This window comes from Lactuca saligna, chromosome 4, assembly GCF_052625555.1.
Source record: "Lactuca saligna cultivar CGN05327 chromosome 4, ASM5262555v1, whole genome shotgun sequence".
NCBI classification, from domain to species: Eukaryota; Viridiplantae; Streptophyta; class Magnoliopsida; order Asterales; family Asteraceae; genus Lactuca; species Lactuca saligna.
Genome location: NC_136420.1, coordinates 58,797,504 through 58,818,558, shown reverse-complemented (window position 1 = coordinate 58,818,558; position 21,055 = coordinate 58,797,504). Strand labels below are relative to the sequence as shown.

General features: G+C 28.8%; 1 protein-coding gene across 1 annotated transcript; it reads right to left on the bottom strand.

The window, feature by feature from the left end:
• Positions 1–6,179: 6,179 nt before the first annotated feature.
• On the bottom strand, positions 6,180–13,064 carry LOC145038539 (GDSL esterase/lipase At1g29670-like). Its single transcript, XM_078986871.1, has 5 exons — positions 12,733–13,064; positions 8,273–8,397; positions 7,126–7,371; positions 6,644–6,884; positions 6,180–6,492 (listed from the first exon to the last, which is right to left on the bottom strand). Exons 1-5 carry the CDS (start codon positions 12,974–12,976, stop codon positions 6,281–6,283), a joined length of 1,068 nt encoding a protein of 355 aa, XP_078842997.1. The 5' UTR covers positions 12,977–13,064; the 3' UTR covers positions 6,180–6,280.
• Between the last annotated feature and the right edge of the window lie 7,991 nt (positions 13,065–21,055).

The window sequence follows — 21,055 nt, the reverse complement described above, 5'->3', positions numbered from 1 at the left end:
TTTGCCCTGTTTGGAAAAAATATTTTGAAATTTAATGTCAACTATTAAACAAATATAACTTAAATGAGAAAATTGCAAAATGCACAACTAAGAAGATATTCATATTGACATTGAGGGCGCACATTATCACAAATGTGGAAATGCACATAAAAGTCATTAAGCATGGCAACCCAAAATATGTATGGTCATGACAAAGATCAAGATAAAACACAAATGATACCTTTTTTTCTCAATCCAAATTGTGAAGCCATGAACTTTACTATACAAGTTTTTTTACCTGTAATTGTTTTATCTAAAGCTCCAATCTTACAAATAGCATAATATACATCATGTACCCAGACGTACCAAATCTATAATTTAGAGTTAGTCTTTGACTGATAATAATTATCAATCAACAATGAATACTATGTGAATTTCACTTATCCATAACAAAATCTCATTAGTCCATAAAAATAAAGGAAAACAAAAAGCACGTGAATCCATGTATTAAGAAGCTTACTCATAAATACAACGATATCTCAGTTCATATCAACCTATTTTAGAACCTGTAAAGACACACATATACATAATTAAGCATACAGACACATAAACAAAAAGGGTCAACAATTGTGGTGTTTTACAGAGATATAGAGAAGGAAAATCATATATGAAAGTTGTGAGGTGCTTTTTAGAGTGACATGAAGAAGGGGAGAGTGAAGGAGGATGGAAAACCACGGTGAGATGGTAGAGAAATTTGAATTGATAATACAACTTAGCATAAATCAAGTTAATAAACAATAATAACACTCCCTTGCATCTAAAATTTTGAATATTACCTTAAGAGGGAGAGATGTTAGAGACAAAAGGGTATTTATAAATTGAAATTGTGAAGATGGTCGGTGATGATGTTGCATATACGTTCATGGGCATTCCTAGTTGTGCATGGTGACATTTTTAGGTGGTGCTAAGAACCTTCAAAAAACAGAAGCAATCAAAAGAAAAACAAAGTAATGAAGATAGATTGTTAAATAATACAGAAAATAAGTCTAAACCTAAAATCAATAAATATCCCTAGTGTTAGCATCGAAAAGGAGAAGCAATGTATAAGTGACTATGATGAATGTTTGGGCGGAGAAGGTTTACCATCGACATCGATTTTGTTGTGGAAATTAGTGTTGGGGTTCCGATTGATGGTGATGGAACGCGTATGAAAAATATTTTGTTTTAGGCATCACATTTTTTGGGCATTGTAACCGATAAGCCTCAAATACTCCATTGGTGAAATATCCGATGGTTTGACCCATCATCGAAGAGGGAGAGTAACGAAAACGGAAAGTCGCCATAACTTCCTAAGATCCAGAAACTACACACGATGAAGGTAAATAGGGGAAGAGAATGGTGAAATTAGGCATGCCAATTAAATCTATAATTTGAAAGAGCTATTCAATCGGCTGAAATACTTGGTTATAGAAAAACGGCACATGGACAAAAACAGTGGGGGTAGCTAAGAGAAACCCTAATATGAAATACCTGGTTGCAGGGTGAGCGCGATGGTGTTGTTGGTTACGATAAGTGCTGGTGTATGTAGATGAAGGGTTTAGAGAGAGACAGATCATGGTGGGGGTTCGTCACTGGAGAAGTGGTGCGGGAGATGAGACTGGGTAAAAACGGTGGGTTCGATGATATAGGGTAAAGGTGGATGTTCTAATGTTGAAGACGAAGATGGGGTGGTGATGGTGAGATTCTGATTTAAACATAGCTTCACAGTCACAATTAACACAAGAAAATAAAGATAATATTACCTTCATAGGTGTCTGTCTTCAAAATACCAAACAAAACACAGATTGTGTAAGTGTTTTTGGGTTTTCAAAGAGCATGGAAAGACGACGTTGGCTGTTGAAGCTGGTGAGGGCAGCGATTGAGTTTCTTATATATATATATATATATATATATATATATATATATATATATATATATATATATATATATATATATATATATATATATATATATATAGAGAGAGAGAGAGAGAGAGAGAGAGAGAGAGAGAGAGAGAGAGGCGAAGAGATAGTTAGAGATCAACTTCAAAGATGTGTTGATACTGATTCAAGTGGTTGGAAGTGAGGAATACCGATTCAATTGGATGTAGGTTAAGAATACTTGCTAACTTTGATGCATTCAGTTCTTATCTAGATTTTTTCAATGGTTGATCTGATTTTTTTGGAGTGCATAAATTTATTGTACATGATGCATAAAAAGGTGTACTTCTTAAAATTCAGCAAAATCTTGTAAATGCTTTTTAATATATATATATATATAAAAGAATAGTTTTATTCTCCTTTTGATATGTGTCATTCTATTAGGCCTCCTAATTAATTTATATTTTATTCTTCTTTTGTCATATATCACCTTATTATGTCTCCTAATTAATGTATGTCACTTGTCAATTCCATTTTAAATTTTAAATTTTAAAATTTCCACTTTAATTAAATTAAATTAACAACATTAAAATAAAAATAATACAAATGATATAATTTCACATATTTATTTAAATCAATGATTAAAATTTATATAACTAAAAAACTCTTTTTAATAATTTATTTAACATAATTAATTAATAATTTTGAGTTTTTTACTATAAAATTTTAATTAATTTTGTAACTGTCGTTTTCACAGGTTATAAACTAGTGTGTATATATATATATATATATATATATATATATATATATATATATATATATATATATATATATATATATATATATATATATATATAATGGTAAACTTAGAATATCTAATTATGGTAAAAAAAATCATTCAATTAATCTCTCATTAATTAGTTAAACCCTAGAAAACCAACATCCCTTTATCAGTCAGTTGTCGCTCACAAAATTATTTTGCCTCCTCACAGTCGTTTCTGTGATTTCGCCACTGTGCAACACCGTCGGTAGCAAGCAGCGGTACACCACTGGTATTTCGCTCCAGCGCAATAAGGTTGTGACGATAGTCTTTTTGCTTCCAGTGAAATCCCAGATTATGGCATCGATCAACTATTTGTTCTAACAATTCCATTCAGGTACCCTCACATTTTTTTTCTTTCTTTGTTTGCACGTGCATATCATCAATAAGGTTTGAACCGGCCGGTCGAATCGGTTGGACCGGGAACCGGGAGAAGGAGCGGTTCAACTATCACCGGTTTTACATTGATTTCTGAACCAGATTAAACCGGTCAGTTTTTAGAAAAACTCGGTTGAACCTGTCAAAATAAACCGGTTGAATCGGTTACACCTAATAAAACCACATGAAAAAAAAAACATTTACATAACAAACTTTGGTGATTTTTTTCAAATCTATTTAATTTTCTCTAAATAAAAACATATGGTAAATTTTATAATTTTTTATGATGTGTTTGTATTCATTTAAAACTATATTTTGTTTCGGTATTATATTTTATTTTCTTTTTTTATGTATATAGATTGATGTAAAACACTAAAACTTATGGTTATTTGTTATTTTAATGTATTGGATTTATCTACAACTTATTTTTATATGTATTTTTAATCACTACTAGAAAATAACAAATAGGAGACACCATATATAAAACGGATATAACTAGTTAGTTTCGTATCCTAATAAGAAATAAGATACATGATATCAAATAATCGTATTATATTAGGTGTATCTAATATCAAATATAAATTACAAAGAAATAGGATACGAGAATACTAATAACATGTATTCTATTTAGTGCATTCTATTTGAGATATAGAATACACTAACAAAATTTGTCGTATTCTATTTGGTGTATTTTATCTGGATTAGATTAAATCAAACTCTCTTTTATACCGAATAAATTGTATTTATCTAAATCATACTTCAACCCTATTATTTATATAGGCACTTCAACCCTATTATATATCAATTTGAAGTCGTAACATTAATCTTTTTTTTTCTTTTTTTTTTTTTAATTTTTATAAATTAAATCGACAACCTATTTGCTTAATTGAGAATCAAATCAACGACTTGGTTAGTTGAGGTATGCTTTTTTATTTCCATTTAATAATCTTTATATAAACACTTATCAAATTAGTTTTCTTTTAGTTTGTAATTGATCGATATTATATTTTTGTTTGTTAATTTGATCATAGTTTTGTTTAAAGTTAGATTAAATTTATATATTGGCCTAGATTTTAGGTTTTCCTGTAAAGATAATAGCTCAAGTTTTGGAATAATCACATATGCATGTATGAATCAAATTGAAAAGATTAAACATTGGAATTGGTGTTGGCTTCTAAAGATTAAATCAAGATGTCAAGCTTGTCCACGACTCCCATGTTAACTACATTAGAAAAACAATTAAGAAAAAAAAAACAATTGGGCCGATCTTTGTTATTGGAATCGGGCAAGTAATTTACCCAAAATATTTAAAATCCCCGGATTTCCAAGAATTACCCTCCTTTACCCTAAATTGGACTGGTACGTATCATTCACCAAAAATTATCGTTGGTATACCCTCTCCACATATGTTGCAGCATCGTCTACACATACAACAATCACTAACAATTCTTCATCACCAACGACCATTATCTACTCTCGTTTTACCGCCAGTGACCATCAGTCAAAATCAGTCGTTAATTGTCCATAAACTCTCCATAACCAGCAATCACTAGTCAAACCTCCGGTACCACCTTCACAGTCGTCGATCGTCGTTGATCACCAAGTACTTTGTTTTTTTAGTCGACCCTTTTGAACAGTTTGTTCTTATTTTACTATGGAACCACACCACCATCTTCACTCTTCTTCATACTATCAGTAAACAAGTAAATACCCAATTGTATGCGGGGTTGGTAAGTGTTAACAATGTTTTGATGATATATCAACTTCATTCGTCAAAAGAAAGAAAATAAGAAAGCACGGTAAGACCAACAGTTTGCCCCTTGCAAAGTAAATACGACAATTTGTAATGCCAAAAGAACTAAATGGCAGGCCGAAGATCAAGTTAATGTATAAAAATTTTATGAGCCGCAAAATTGAATATCCAATTCATGTTAGAAGTGAGCCAGTGATCTTTGGAGTTGGGAGGACTGAGGTTCTAATCTATTCAGACGTGATTAAAGAGCTTATGACGAATAAGCAACTTGATATTGATTCTATTTTTTTCTTTTAGATGTGAGTATGTTAACATTTAAATAACTAATATTTCATAGTAGTTTACCTTTATAATATATATACATTTTTTGTCGGATGCTACATTCAGTGTTTCAACACGATAATAAATGTGCATTCATAAACCCGCAAAAAATGACTGGCTTACAATGTGGAACCGATGAGGAATTCGGAACAAATACTGTTTTAAATGAGTTGCTTGATGTGATAAACTTTCATCAAGAAAAAGATATTTTTCTAACATTGTATTTGCAAGGGTATGATATTCTAGAAAATGTTATACGACTAATATTTTTATCAATAATTTTTGCTTATATGTTTAAACTTTACTAGGTTAAACTACATATATGATACACCATATACAATAAGATACACCATATACAATAAAATATGAGAGGATAAAAGAGAGTTTTAACTTTACTAGGTTATAATATATGATACACCATATAAAATAAGATACACCATATAGGATACGACAAGGTAAATATGATACACCATATATGATACACCATATACAATAAGATACATCATATAGGATACGATAAGGTAAATAGGATACACCATATATAACACACTATACTATACGTACAATGTACACCCTTGGATAGCATATGGTTGTTTTAACCGCATTCTATTTCTTTTATAATATGATACACCCCTAATAGAATACGGATGATTATCTGTATTATATTAGCAAAAATAGTTGTATCCTATTCCATGTTTTCTAGTAGTGAATGTTTGAACTTCTAAAATCAAATTCATAATTTATATATGTATGTATATGTAGGGAAATAGAAAAAACATGAAAAATATAGAAACCGGTTCATCCGGCGGTCGAACCGGTTAAACCGGGAACCGATCAGCATACCGATTCAATTAAAAAAACGGGTTTTAAAACATTGCTAACGACAATCCATAACCCTTTATCACAATCATAACATTTTCCATATTTTAGGCATACTATTATTTGGGAAAAGTCAACATTGGTTGGTCCATTAATATGGTCGGATTTTATGGATGTAAATGTTGAAAAGAAGACATAATAAGATCGTATTGTTTATAGTAGTATCACTTATTTGCATACATAAAGAGAATAACAAAACAACATGTATACATCATGTGATATTAAACAATCTTAAAGTCGAGCTAAATGACTGATATCATATGGAGATGCATCCATGGGCGAAAGTGCAATGTATGACCTTTTTGCAATGATTGTATTTGCAACTTCTGTGGGGTGGAAAGAATCATAGTACATATACAAATCTCGATTAGGACATGGGATCGAATTTGGAACACATTGTCCATTTGTTACTTGACAACAAGGAACATTTGAATTAGGTATATCTACAATATCCAAACATTTTATTAAGTTAGTACATTCAATATTAGGAAATAAATATGTTTATAAGATATGATGTAGCAATCAAAATTAAACAGAGACACACACACACACACATATATATATATATATGAAGATTTTCTACTTTTGCATTACCTCCTTGTGGTGCTGACGTGCTTGTGATGTTAATAAATGTGAATTTTGCATCACAATAATGCTCTTTGTTCAGCTTCTCTACAAGAGGCTTAAGTTGTTCATTAAATAGCTTAACTGCATCATTAATCCACTCAACGCATGGTTTTCCATTAGTTCCATGCAGTGCTATCTCACCTGGCATGCAACCTAACTGACCCAGACCAAAGACAATAATTTTCCTAGCTCCCAAATTGTACAGCTTCTGTAACATGATTTAAAAAAATGTTTTCTTGAACACTTAATTATAATAGATAAAGTATTTTTGAAACAATGTAATTATAATATGTAAAGTATTAAAGATCATAAAATATTCCAAACTAAAATGAGAAATGTGATAACCTTTGAACCATATTATACTTGCAAGGAAAGATAAGATTAGCAACAAGAATGGCCAAGAAAGCCGATATAATGAAAAATCAGACTAAATACTATAGTATTTATACCGTTAGTTGTTCATAGTATTGTTCTGCAAGGACGACTGCATATTCCTCAACAGTATATATATTACTCGTGTTGTAAATACTAGGTATGAAGTAGTTGCTGACGTAATCATTGCTTCCCATATTTGCTAAGTAAATGCATTTCATAAGGTATTCATTGGTAAATGTCTTGTTTCTTTGCAAGGCAGAAATGCGTGAAATTGTTGTTACGTGATTAAGTAATTGCCTATCCATACTGATCCGATCACCCTGCAGTGAAGTAATAAACGAAACAAAATTATATACTTTATTTTTTATATATATGTTTAATGTTGGTGATTTTATATTATCAAATATTATTTAAGTGTAATAGGATTAAATTTGTTGACCAAAAGTGATCTTGTTGAATATTGAACAAGTTAGGATGGTGTAGGAGTGCACACTTGTTCAAGTTTTTCAAGATTTAAAGTACATTGCTATTTAGGGGCGAAGCCCCTAAACGAACGGGGGTCCGGGGCAGCGCCCCTGGCGGGGTCCAAGGGGCAGAGCCCCTGGCGGGGATCGAGCTGACCCTTTATTCCATGAGATCCGTTTAATGATAGTTTGGTAGTTTTATGATAGTTTGTAACTGTCTGTTGATAGTTTTCAGACATGATTGATATATCCGTTTTTTGGTCAATATTCTGGTACATGTTGAATATTTTCATATACATTCTCAAAAATTTCATTCTCTGAATTTCATCCAATTGAGTGTTCGATCTGTACCATCGAAATACTTCAATTTGATAGTGAATCACGACTTTCAGAAAATCCAAGCAATCTATTCATCCCTGTTTTCTAACATTTAATAGAATGATCTATAAAATACAATATATGAAACTAAGTAAATATGTAATTTTGTCTTTGAAAAAAAAAAAAAAAAAAAAAAAAAAAAAAAAAAAAGGAACACCAAGTACTGTTTGCCTTAAAATTTTAGAGTTTTTCTATACAGCCTCAATCTTTATGAATACAAGGACAACGAATATTCATAAACCTTATGGTATAGACTTCATTCTTGTATCTTCTAGTTATTATAAACTTCATTGGGAAAATATATATGATCATTAGATAGGGATTTATAATAGATTAGAAGTTAAAGTGTAGGAGTAAATAGGATGTTAATTCAGATTACCACAAAATTTCCAGATTCCTCTCGAATACCAGCGGAGCCACTACCGTAGTTTACGCCTGTGCTAATTACTTTGTCAGTTACTGTAGCGTAAGGTGGGATGAAGTTAACAAAACCCAGGTATTGACCTAAATCAAATATAAGATTTGTTTACATCAATATTAGTATTCTTTTTTAATTGGACAAATCTTGAAATGAATGATCTAATTCAAAAAAGTATACATTGCAAATTAATTCACATATATTCAAAGAAAAAAAGTTAACTCTTGGAAAATATCTAAATGGATTTTTACTTGGAAAGAAAACAGAAAAACATATTTTTTATGAATATTAAAGTTACCATTTATATAAAAGAAACAAAAGCATGTTGAAAGTAAACTAGACTTAGGATTCTGTGGTATTGTTTTTCAGTTAGTTGTTGTTTAGTTAGAGGTCGGAAAATTTTGTCTGTTATTTATGAAGAGTTACAATGGTTAGTCAAGAGCAGTCTCACTTTGAAAAGGTATCCAAATCTTGAACGACCAACTAGTGATGAATAAATTGGTTGATTGTTGAAAGAGAAAAAGGAAAAAAAATGGTACTTTTGAGTGTTGATTCTAGAAGACGTATAGTGTTTTCGAATACTTACAATGAATCATGATTTTTATAGGCTGTGGTGATAGGTGGGTGGCTTGGATCCGTGTTTGGTTATAAATGAAATTCTTTCTTTTGAAGCTAATATAAAAATGTATTATTTTGAGACGGTGTTGAAGTTTATGAATTAAAAGTGTAAGTCAATTTATTGAGCTCTAAACCATAAAAGGTTTTTTTTTTTTTTTTTTTTTTTTTTTGGATTTTGGTCTCCGGCATGCGTCAAATTTAAATTTGCCAGAGGGTGACAAATAGATTTGACAAGAGGCTCTCCGCTCTCCCAATGAAATGTCAATATACTTTCCATTGGTAGTTGTTCAAAGCTTATTTTGCCGGTGCTAGAGTCGGTAGGAATTTGTTATGTGTCTCTTTCTTGGTGTCTAATATATGTTAAAAACTATTTGGAGGCTCATAGAGCAAAGCTTCTTTTAGGCAGTGGGGGAGTTCTCGAAAGATTCATTAGATCAAGTGGGACATTATGTTAGCTTCAAAGGATAATAGTCATATTGTGATTGAAAGTTTGGAAGCTTTTAGTTGTTCTTTGCACTAGAAATAAAGATGGAGATTTGTTAAGGATGATGATGTTTTGTTAGTAAATCAAAGCAAAAGGTTGATGTTGGCAACCTTAACTAGTCCCATCGAACCTAGCCTCCAAGGGTACTTTATGAGAGGGCATATTTGACTCACTCAACGACTAGAAATCATGAGGGATGTTGTGGATAGATCCCACAACCCATCTGTTATCAAGGAAAGTCTCCCAGATGCGTTACCAAATAAGCTACATGCCATGAGATAGACTTTGCATTTTTGATGATAGGGGGATTCAGTTTCGTGAAAGTCTAGTCCCAGGCTTCAAAGTTTGGGCTAGAATAATAAGATTATTTGATGAAATGTTTTGGATTGGAAACATTCCTTTGAAGAACTGGTTTAGTAGGTTGTACTATTTGGTGAACGATCGGGATTGTTTAGTAAAAAAAGATTGAATAATGATTCAAACTTGAATTGGCATCGGAAGATTAGGTTGAATCCAGCTTAAGCAAATTCACGGGTTGGAGAGTGTGTTATAAAAATTCATTTTTATCTTTCTATATCTGTTTTAAACGACAACAACTTTTCTCTTTATTTATCTTTCTATATCTATTTTAAATGACGGGCAAGTGTCATATTTAAGAAAATAAATTATATTGTTTTTTTTTTATAGAAATAAGAAACCAAAGGAAATAATAGTTGATTCGATGGTTGTAGTAAAGTAGTTATAAACGGAGCCTTTTCATTCAGAACTCGGATTAGTTTGTTTATTAATTTGTAGTAGGTTTGTCTCCTTTCTAGCTACTTGTTAGTTGTTATGGTGACTATTAAAAAATCATTTCATTTTTTAATATAATTATTGTGTTGTTACTTATTAAAAGCATATGACTTTGTAAAAAAGTGTGATAATCTAAAAAGAATGGCAACGTGTTTCATTATCTATTTTGTATCATTAAAATTTTGTTTAATTTATTCCCATTATTATTATATCATTGGATCTTAATTTTTTATTGAGGAATATATCTAGGCAAATCTCAGTTAATGATAATGAACTAAGGATTGTCAACGATGTATCTTGATTAAAATAAGCCAATTTATAATTTGTCGTCCAAGGTAGCCGAAGTTAATGTTAGGGTAAACAGCGACCTCTTGAATCGGTTATACATGTGTTATACTATAATTTTCAGATGTTTTGGTAAAAAGGCGAAATATGTAATTATATTGCAATAAAAGATTAAGAGAAGATATTACTACCTATAAACACTTATATAATGTTAACATTTCTTGTGTTAGAGTTTTAGTTAATAATTACCAATGCTGCGAAAAGTTACATTCGGTAAAAAACAAACAAAATTAAAATAAAAATGGTCAAATATGCATGTTAAACTTTAGGACCAAGCAACTAATATTTTCTCAACTTGTAAATTGATTTTGTTCCTTGTTTGCTGTACTTTATGGATGATTTGGAAGGCACACAATGGAATTGTCTTTAGAAATGAAATGCAATCAGTTTTGCTTTTACTGGATGAACACATCCTAAATTTGTAATATTGAATTGTTATTATGGTGTATGTCATCTTTATGGAACTTTTTGTGTATTTGACTTCAGCTTCTTGCTTAAGTCATTTTTTTTTTGTGCTAATATATTTGATTGTCATTCAAAAAAAAATCTACTTGTTACGGCAGTTAATAAAAAATTATTTCATTACTCAATATAATTATTGTGTTGTTACTTATTAAAAGCATATGACTTTATAAAAAAAATAATGGCAAAGTGTTTCATTATCTATTTTCTATCATAGAAATTTTGTTTAATTTAATACTTTTATGTCATTGGATCTTAATTTTGTATTGATCAATATATCTAGACAAATCTTAGTTAATGATAGTGAAGCAAGGATTGTCAACGATGTTTCTTGATTAAAATAAGCCAATTTATAATTTGTCGCCCACGATAGCCGAAGTTAATGTTACGCTAAGCAGCGACCTCTTAAATCGGTTATATTTTTCAGATGTTTTGGTTAAAAAGCGAAATATGTATTATATTGCAATAAAAATTTAAAAGAACATATCTAACCTAATAAATGAAAATGATTTTTACCACATGTCATGTTTTCCATTCATTTGCTACATGTAATTTTGTGGGTTTTTTTTAATAAAATTAATTCCACATGTCAATTTGTGGTGTTTTTGTAATAAATGATTAATTAATGTAATTAATGTATTTATTTGATTAATATTCTATATTTCCAAAAATGAAGAATATATATATATATATATATATATATATATATATATATATATATATATATATATATATATATATATATATATATATGCTATATTTCCCTTATTTTCCTAATATGTTATCAAAATTTATTCTACCAATCTCAAATTCACACTAATCTTATATCCTTTCCAAAATAATACAATATTTCTTATATGATATTTCAACTTACCATATAATTAATCAAGTATATTATTTCAATTTCACATCACATACTACTTACTTTTCCTATAAGGAAATGTGATTTGAATTATTCAATGGACTTCAAGCTATTGTATCAAAACATTAACTATTAAAATAAAGGTTAAAAACTAACATACTAATATTTTGTTTCCTATTAGTCTAAATGTTTTTTTTTTTTTTTTACAAAGATAGGTGCAAAAGTGATTAGTCACCAAAATGGTCAATACTTCTTATACGGACGTAATATATATTGTTGAAATGTTAGTATTACAATGAATATTTTGTGAAGTAATTTCCTCTAAACATATCTCTTTTCCAAAACAGAATGTGAATGAATCAAAATGAACTTGTGTTGGAGATTATTTATGTTCTATATGAATTTCATCCAATATTACTGGAAAAAGTATAAAACTACCTCTTAAACCCTCATAACCATTTTTTTTTATTTTTCTAATATCTTGATATTTAATATTTTATTAATCAACCCGTGTAATACACGGATCTTACACCTAGTTAGCTATAAACACTTATATAATGTTAGCATTTCTTGTGTTTAGAGTTTTAGTTAAGTGCGAAAAGTTACAATATTCGGACTAAAATACAAAAACTGAAAATTAAAATGAAAATGGTCAAATATGCATGTTAATAAAGAAAGTGATATGCCGGAAAAATTAGCATTTGTATGATTGTATATAATACCCCTCACTAAATAATAACTATAACGTCAAAAAATGAGTAAATTGATACTTTGCTCTTAAACAATTTCTTTACTTTTCTTAATGGATATCCGAAAATCTAAATTGTCAAACAAAATGAGATAAAGAGAGAAATAGACCAATCATATCTGCAACAGTTTGTCCGTTCGTGAATCTGCCTGTGGCACCTTCTGGAAAATCAATCCCGTACGGCGGAAAATTGGCTTTCACGGCTGTTTTGAGGCCATTGTTATTGCCACTATCAACCAACGAGTCCCCAAATATGAAGTAACATGGGACTTGCAGTTTACAGGATGCCTGACTATGCAACAACCCAACAAATATGAGGATCCGGTAAAATAGGTTGAGTTGATCCGGATTCATGTTAATTTGTTAATGGAAGGGATCTTGTGATCCTTCTACAATGGGAAAAGCATACTACTTAAAGGGGAAGAGATTAGGAGGATTGGGCATTAGGGAATTCTTTTTTCAAGCGTTAAGAGGTGGCAAGTTAGTGTCTAATAAATTAATTATATATTTACTGTAAATGTTGTTTTCTTGATGGTTTAATTAATATATTGCTTTTGGAAATTACTTGTTAATGAGTTTATATCATATGTTATTCAACCAATTAATCATCTTTTCGTTTATTATATATGTGTCAACGGTTTGACTCGGATTGTTCATTCTATATTATATTTGGATTGAGTTTTTAACTAAAACGTGGGGTTTATTAAAAATGATGACTGCGACGTCATGGTACTTTAAAAGTTATAATTTACTTAATAATTGTGTAGTTCTAGAAAGGAAAAAAAAAAATCCATTTTCCATAAAATAAATCTTTTGTATAGAAAGCTGTAGAGGAAAACGATATTTAACCAACACAAAATCAATATTTTATCATATACCTTGAAACCATTTAGGATGCGCTCTCCAAAAAAAAGGAATGCATAGAAATTCTTCATAGTTCATAGCACATTAGGTGACAATGACATGACACACCAACATATTTATGTTTGATGAATATACCGGATGACCAAAAAGCAAGCTATCGAATGTCATGGTTTGTATCGAAACAAGTTTCTTTGTTTTTTTTTTTTTTTTTTTCATTCGAACCATTTCATCAACCTTCCTTGAGGCACATAACCAATGGTCTGCATAGGTCTTTCACTTGATCATATGGGAAACAAATTTTGTTTAAAACTGTGACTAATATTCTTTCATATATTAATCACCGCATAAACTATCGAACCTTGTGCATTTTGCAAGATAAAGACTTGCCTCACAATTGCAATCGGCTAATTAAGCATAATTGATGACAAGGTTTTTTTGGTTTGGTTGGATTTCGTATGAACCCTTACGAAATTGAATATATTATATTTGTGAGGGTTAATGTCATAAAAACCCTCAAATTTACAGGATTTTGTCGGTTTTGCCAAAAATTGAATTTTATGTCCGTTTTTACCCTAGCATTTTCGAAAAAATGTTCGGTTTTACCCTTTTACCGGTAATAACAGGTTTTCCAAGTTACCATTATATTAAATTCGCAAAAAAAAAAAAAAAAAAAAAAAAAAAAAAAAAAAAAAACACTTAGGTTTACTCTTTTTTGCGTTTTTACCCTTAAGTTTATAATTTTTTACCCTAAGTATTTTTTTTCATAATATACGTATTCATGTAGAATAATCGTATTTATATACGAAAAAATGTTTAATTAAATATTGTATTTATATTTTTTTAATGTTATATATATATATATATATATATATATATATATATATATATATATATGTTTGTTTGTTTGTTTGTATGTGTGTGTTTGCAAGGTTATACCATTTAAAAAGATAAATAATACGTGTTTTATAGATATAGTTTTTAGAAGTATAAATACATATTTTTACATTATTATACATAAATATGTATATATACTTCTAAAAATAAATTTATACTTAAAAAAAACATATATCAAAATACATATTTACACTTCTAAGAATATATGTATATACTTATATAAACATTTTTATGATTCAACAAGTTTTTTTTATTGACATGTATATTTTTAAATGCATAAAAATATGTACTTGTAGTTCTAAAAACATATTAATTTGCGTTTTTTTACATCTTAAATGGTTTATCCAAGAAAAAACCCACACACACACACACACACACACACATATATATATATATATATATATATATATATATATATATATATATATATATATATGAAGAAATAACATTAAAAAAAATGTAAATACAATACTTAATTAATTTTTTTTGTATATAAATTTAAATTTTCTGCATGAATACATATAATATGAAAAATATATATATATAAAGGGTAAAAGTGTAAAAAGAAATATAAACTTAAGGGTAAAAACGTAAAAAACTATAAACTTAAGGGTATTTTTGCGAAGCTAATATAATGGTAACCTGTTATCACCGGTAAAAGGGTAAAACCGAACATTTTTTGGAAAATGTTAGGGTAAAAACGGACATAAAATTCAACTTTGGGCAAAACCGACAAAACCCTGAAAACTTGAGGGTTTTTATGACATTAACCCTATTTGTCAAATCTAAAATCTAAATTATATTTAAAATTTTAATATTCAAATATCATATCTATGTAAATCATCCCCTATTCTAATAAATAAGTACAATCATGCCACGTGTCAGTTTCTTAGACCCCAACCAATAAGTTTTCCCGCTTTTTTTATGAAACCCTATTTACGTAAATGCCCTTTAAGAGGCTGAAATCAATAGATCGAGTTGCAATTGCAATAAATCCCCAAAAATCCGGAAAAACCTGCATTCAAAATATGCAACCAATCAATTAAAATTAATAAAAGATTTCAAAATAATATGAAAAATCGGTTCTTCAAATTTGAAATTTGAAAAACCCGATTTAATATGGCAGTTTGTTAATTGTGATTAGAAATTAAATAAATTGCAGTGATTAAATCCCAAAAAATCTGCCTCTATTTATCAAATTCCGAAATATATATAATTATACCATTTATTCGTTTATTTAGTTTTCAGGATTTTGCTCCATAAAATTCTTTCAAAACGTTATTCTTCTTGAGTTTTTCTTCAATCCTTCTTGTCGGTACCAGGTTTACTGCAAAATCGTTTTCCTCCCTGTTAATTCTGCAACGCTTTTATAAACAAAAATCAGGTTAGTGTTTTCAAATTTATTTGTAGTATTAATTTAACATTTAACATTATGAGTGATCTTCTTCTTCTTTTTCTTATTCTTCTTAATCATCTTCTTCTTCTACCTCTTCAGTTATTAACACGATGGCAACATGAAAAAATGATTAACAATAACATATATCTTTGTTAAAAAAAAATATTCGGATTCAGATCCAAAGCTTTAACAACTTACGTCTAATAGGTTGATACCCTTCAAAACGTGAAATTTACTTATTTGTAATTACAAGTTTATTTATTATTCATAGGAACCTAATAGTCGTGAGTCTTATTTTTCATAATTAAGTTCATCTAATAAATGATTTAAATGTACCCAAAATTAAATAAAGGACAAAAAGGTTGTAATATTTTGTTGTTACTGTGAACCTATTTATATCACTGTACTTTTAATTTACATTGCTATAATAACGATGATATAAATAAGTGATATGTTTGTAAAAAAAAATAGTCGAAGTCATATCCAAAACTTTAACAATTCCATTATGTTTTCTTTATTTGACTTTTAAGTTTTCTTTGTTTTGCGTTACTGTGGACCTAATTACAGCATTGTACTTTCAATTTACATTCCTCTAATCTTTAATTTTGTATAAAGATAGTCAAGTAGGCCGGACATTCGGTATTCATATTTATTCACATGTGTTAAATTATAACTGCATATATTAGTATGGATATCATATTTGGTATAAATAATTTTTGACAGACCATAATCATTTATGTATCAAATACTATGTTTAATTAACTTTATAGAATTTCACAATTCATTGATGTTAGTATTTAATTGAAATGACCATTTTGCCCTTAATTTTATTTTTGTATGTTTATAATTGTGTTGTATTTATTGGCAATGTACTTTACATTTTCTTTTTAAAACCTTTTTTTATAAATATATGTTATGTCTAATACAAATTATAAAAATATTCCCCATATGATAGCTACAAAATTTACTTTTCTAAAAAAAATTAACCTGTCAATCTTGATTTTACTATCAAGGTAAAAATATTAAAGTTATGGACCCTTAAAAACAACACAAATCCTAACGATTTCCATTCAATTGAAATGATTTTCGTAGATGAAAAGGTATATTATACAATTTCATAGTAATTAGTTTTCTTTTAATTTTTTTTATTTACAATTTCATAGAATTGTAATTCTTATACTAATGTACTTTAAAAATTACATTTCTTTATTTTGTAAAAAAAATGAATTTTAAAAAAAAAAATTAATGACCATTAAGTCCATTTTATTAGATTGTATGACTTATATAACAATAACTTCAATGTACTTTCAAATGTAAATAACTATAATTTGAGAAAATCAAATATTATTTTTAAAAATTAACATTTTAACAATTTATTGGTATTCTATGTTTTATAGCAATGTACTATGTAATAATCTTTGTTATAATTTGTAAAAATGGAATGTTTTTGGAAACATCTTATGATTTTTTAAATTCAAGGACAATTCTCTAATTTTACATCTACACAGTTAACATTCTATAAAAGTATATCTTGGTTACGTATATGTTTAAAAAGAAATTCAAAACAACAACATACTAATCTATGTTATAATTTTCTTTAATTAATTTAGTATTTTTTTATCATTTGATGTTCATAGGTTTATGGAGAACTCACGTTTATCCATAAGAATTCCAAACATCCCACAAACTAGGCCCCAATATGTTCATGACCTATAATGTAAACAGAGAAAAAGAAATGTTATATAGTTATTCATTTAAATAAACTAAAAACTCATCAAGTATTAGCATATATCATAACATAGTAATCTATTTGTTTTCCTTTATAATGAACTTTAGGCACTCCATGACTCCCACCCATAGTACTGTTTCACCAAGAAAAAACAAATCCACTTCTTTAAATTCAAAAAAGAACAATTTTAATCTGTTTACTAATCACAAAAACATAATGTGCACATACTTTTAAACTTGCCAGTCGTATGGAGGACCATAACTGCAGCCTTTGTTGTTTCTATGCTCAAACTTAAGAGCTACCTGTCACAAGTCACAACCAAAATTAAAGAAAATGAATTGCAGAAATCAGATTTTATATAAAATGTAAGCTTGATTGTTTGATGCAAGAACATTACCTCTGTAGCACCAAGACCTGATATGCGATCAGTTCCACCAGATACACGACGACAAACAAATACCTGACCAAATCCACCTTTCCCTATTTTTCTTTCGACCTTATATTGAGGTGATCCACCTACTTGAACCTGAAAATCAATCCTTTTTATAAGTAAAAAAGCATTACAAAAATCGAATGAGGAATAGACAAGATACCCTTTCATGAAATAGGGCGGTATTCTCTTCTTCTTCCTGGCCTGTAACCCTGTTAGCGCTTTAGCCACCGCTTACATCCGCCATTGCTACTTTGAATGTCTCTTCTTCGGTTTCCTCTATTCGCTTTTTATCCTCCTCTACTTCAGAAATGACAACCACCGACTATTTTGCTAAACCCTCTTTCTTCTTCTTAGTCGGCAGCCTCGGCTTCTTTTGTTGCTTCGGCTCAACACCAACCGTCGCCGCTTCCCTAGCTGCAGTCGCTCGAGTTTTAACGTGATTACCCACCAAATGCTCCGATCGCTTATTGCGCCTACCTTCTCTCTTCTTCTTCTCGACTACAGGAGCACGTGCACGGCGTACTCAAAATTTGTTCAAATTGGGGACAGGACAAATGGAAATGGAATAAGCCCTAAGTTGGAAATGAGGATGATGACACGTGATTCACATCAGGTTATGACTTTAGGGTTGCAGTGGAAGAAGGAGAAAGAGAGTTGTTGGGATAGTATTGCTTTCTTCACCCGATTTCTTTCTGCATATACAACACACGTTACGAGTTACAGTTCGTATGGTTATCTACTCTTATTTGGATCCGATTCCGACCCATTTTTAGCTTTGGATCTGACCCGACTCATTTTAACTTTAATATCTTTAATTAAATTCACTGGTACACAATATAAACAAATATACAAATTATGTTATAAAAAAATTATAATTAATAAGTTATCTAAATTAATGAAATATTATTTTATTAAATAATTAATTTTTAAATTCAATTCAAAATCAACACCTGTGGGTTCCACGGGTTTTAACCTAATTGTTTAAATAGTTTTTTGAAACTTTATAATCAATTTGTATAGCTTATAATCATTATAATTTAAGAAAGAAAGTAGATTAACCTTATTGCTCATAAATATCAAATCTTTTCTCGCAAAAAAATGATTAACCATTTTGCCCCTAAATATTACACTATGACATTATAAATCTTGCCTTATTTCTTAATAACGTTTTACAAAATAGCCAAAAAAAAAAAAAAAAAAAAAAAAAAAAAAAAAATTAGTGTTTTTTTAAAAAATAGTCAACCAAATCATAGGTGATATCTCTCTTGTGATTTCATGGTTGCTAAGTGCGATCTTAACTAGTTGGGTTGTAAACTGGACCATTTTCGGTTCATGACCCGAGACTAATGTATAAAATGGTTTTTCTTTTTCTTGAAATCATGGATGGCTAAGAGTGTGATAACACAAAAAAAATTGAATGATAATATTATAATTAACTGAATATATAAGTTTTTTTAGAAATATAATTAGGTGTAATTATGGAAAAATAATGAGGTTTAAACCTAAAAGATAAAATTACAAAAATATCCCTATGGTTTGCTAAAAGTCACAAAATCAGTCCCTGCTAATTTTTTTTGACGAACATGGTCCCTGTGGTTTCCAAAACTTGCATCAATGATCCCTTTTTGCTGACGTCATTACTGTTTATCCGTTAGTGTAAGGGTATTTTGGTCTTTTCAAGTAGCAAAGACTGGGTTTGTGATTATGGGTAAACTATATCGACCATTTATGTATTTTTTTTCTATATTTAATGTCTATGATTTTGTGACTTTTCCACCTATTTACTTTTTAAAATATCACTTTGAACTTTGAAAAATGTTACTTTAACCTCTCTATTTTCTAAATTTTTGTGTTTAACCCGTATTATATATAATTTTTTTTTATTAATAACTTTTGTTCGCTAACCTAAAAAAATTATTTTTACGTGTTTATTTTCAAATATTTGTCGGTATAATTCAAGATAATCAAATGTTTCGACTATAATTTAGAACTTTCTTTCGTTATTTTTTTTAAAGTTATATGTTTTTTTTTTAAAACTTGTCGGTTTAAATTCGAGCTTATTTTCGACGTAGTTTTTTTTTTTTTTTTTTTTTTTTTTTTTTTTTAACTTTATATACGTTTCCTACGTATGAGACGGGTCATATATAATAACTTTTGTTTGTTAATTTTAAAAAATATATTATATTCGAGATTATCTATGTTTTGATGTATTTTGTATACATTTTATGCTTAATTTTATATACATTCCTCCATATCATTTGGATCATATATAATAACTTTCGTTTGTTAGCTTAAAAAAATATAGTATATTCGAGTGTGTCTATGTTTTGACCTAACTTTTGTTTCATGTTTTTTACGTATCAATATAGATTCGAGTTCGTCTATATTTCGACGTAATTTTTTTTTTATGTTTCGTGCTTATTTTTATATACGTGTTTTTTTCATTCATGTTTTTTTACGTCGAAATGCAACTTTTATTACTATAATCACCAACATTCAACTTACAAAATTCAAGCTTATAATTACGTTTTTATCTATTATATGTGAACAAATTTATACGTAGAAACATACATAAAATAAGCACCAAAACGTTTTGCGAAACATATTTTTTTAACGTTTTCGTGCTTTATTTTCTGTACGTTTCCTACTTATGATTAGGGTCACATATTATATATTTTTTATTATTTAAACTTTCGTTCGTTAACTTAAAAAAATCTTACTTATTTTTTATGCACGTGCGGATATAAATTTAAGTTTGTCTTTTTCTTTATTTTTTATGTTTTGATTTAATTTTTTTTGTACATTTTGGTGCTTATTTTATGTATGTTCCTACGTATAAGTTTGTTCATATATAATAGATAAAAGCGTAATTATAAGCTTGAATATTGTAAGTTGAATTTTGGTGATTATATTCATAAAAGTTGCATTTCGACGTAAAAAAAACATGAATGAAAAAAACATGTGCATAAAAATAAGCACGAAATATAAAAAAAAAAAATTACGTCGAAATATAGATGAACTCGAATCTATATTGATACGTAAAAAACATGAAACAAAAGTTAGGTCGAAACATAAACAAACTCGAATATACTACATTTTTTAAGCTAACAAACGAAA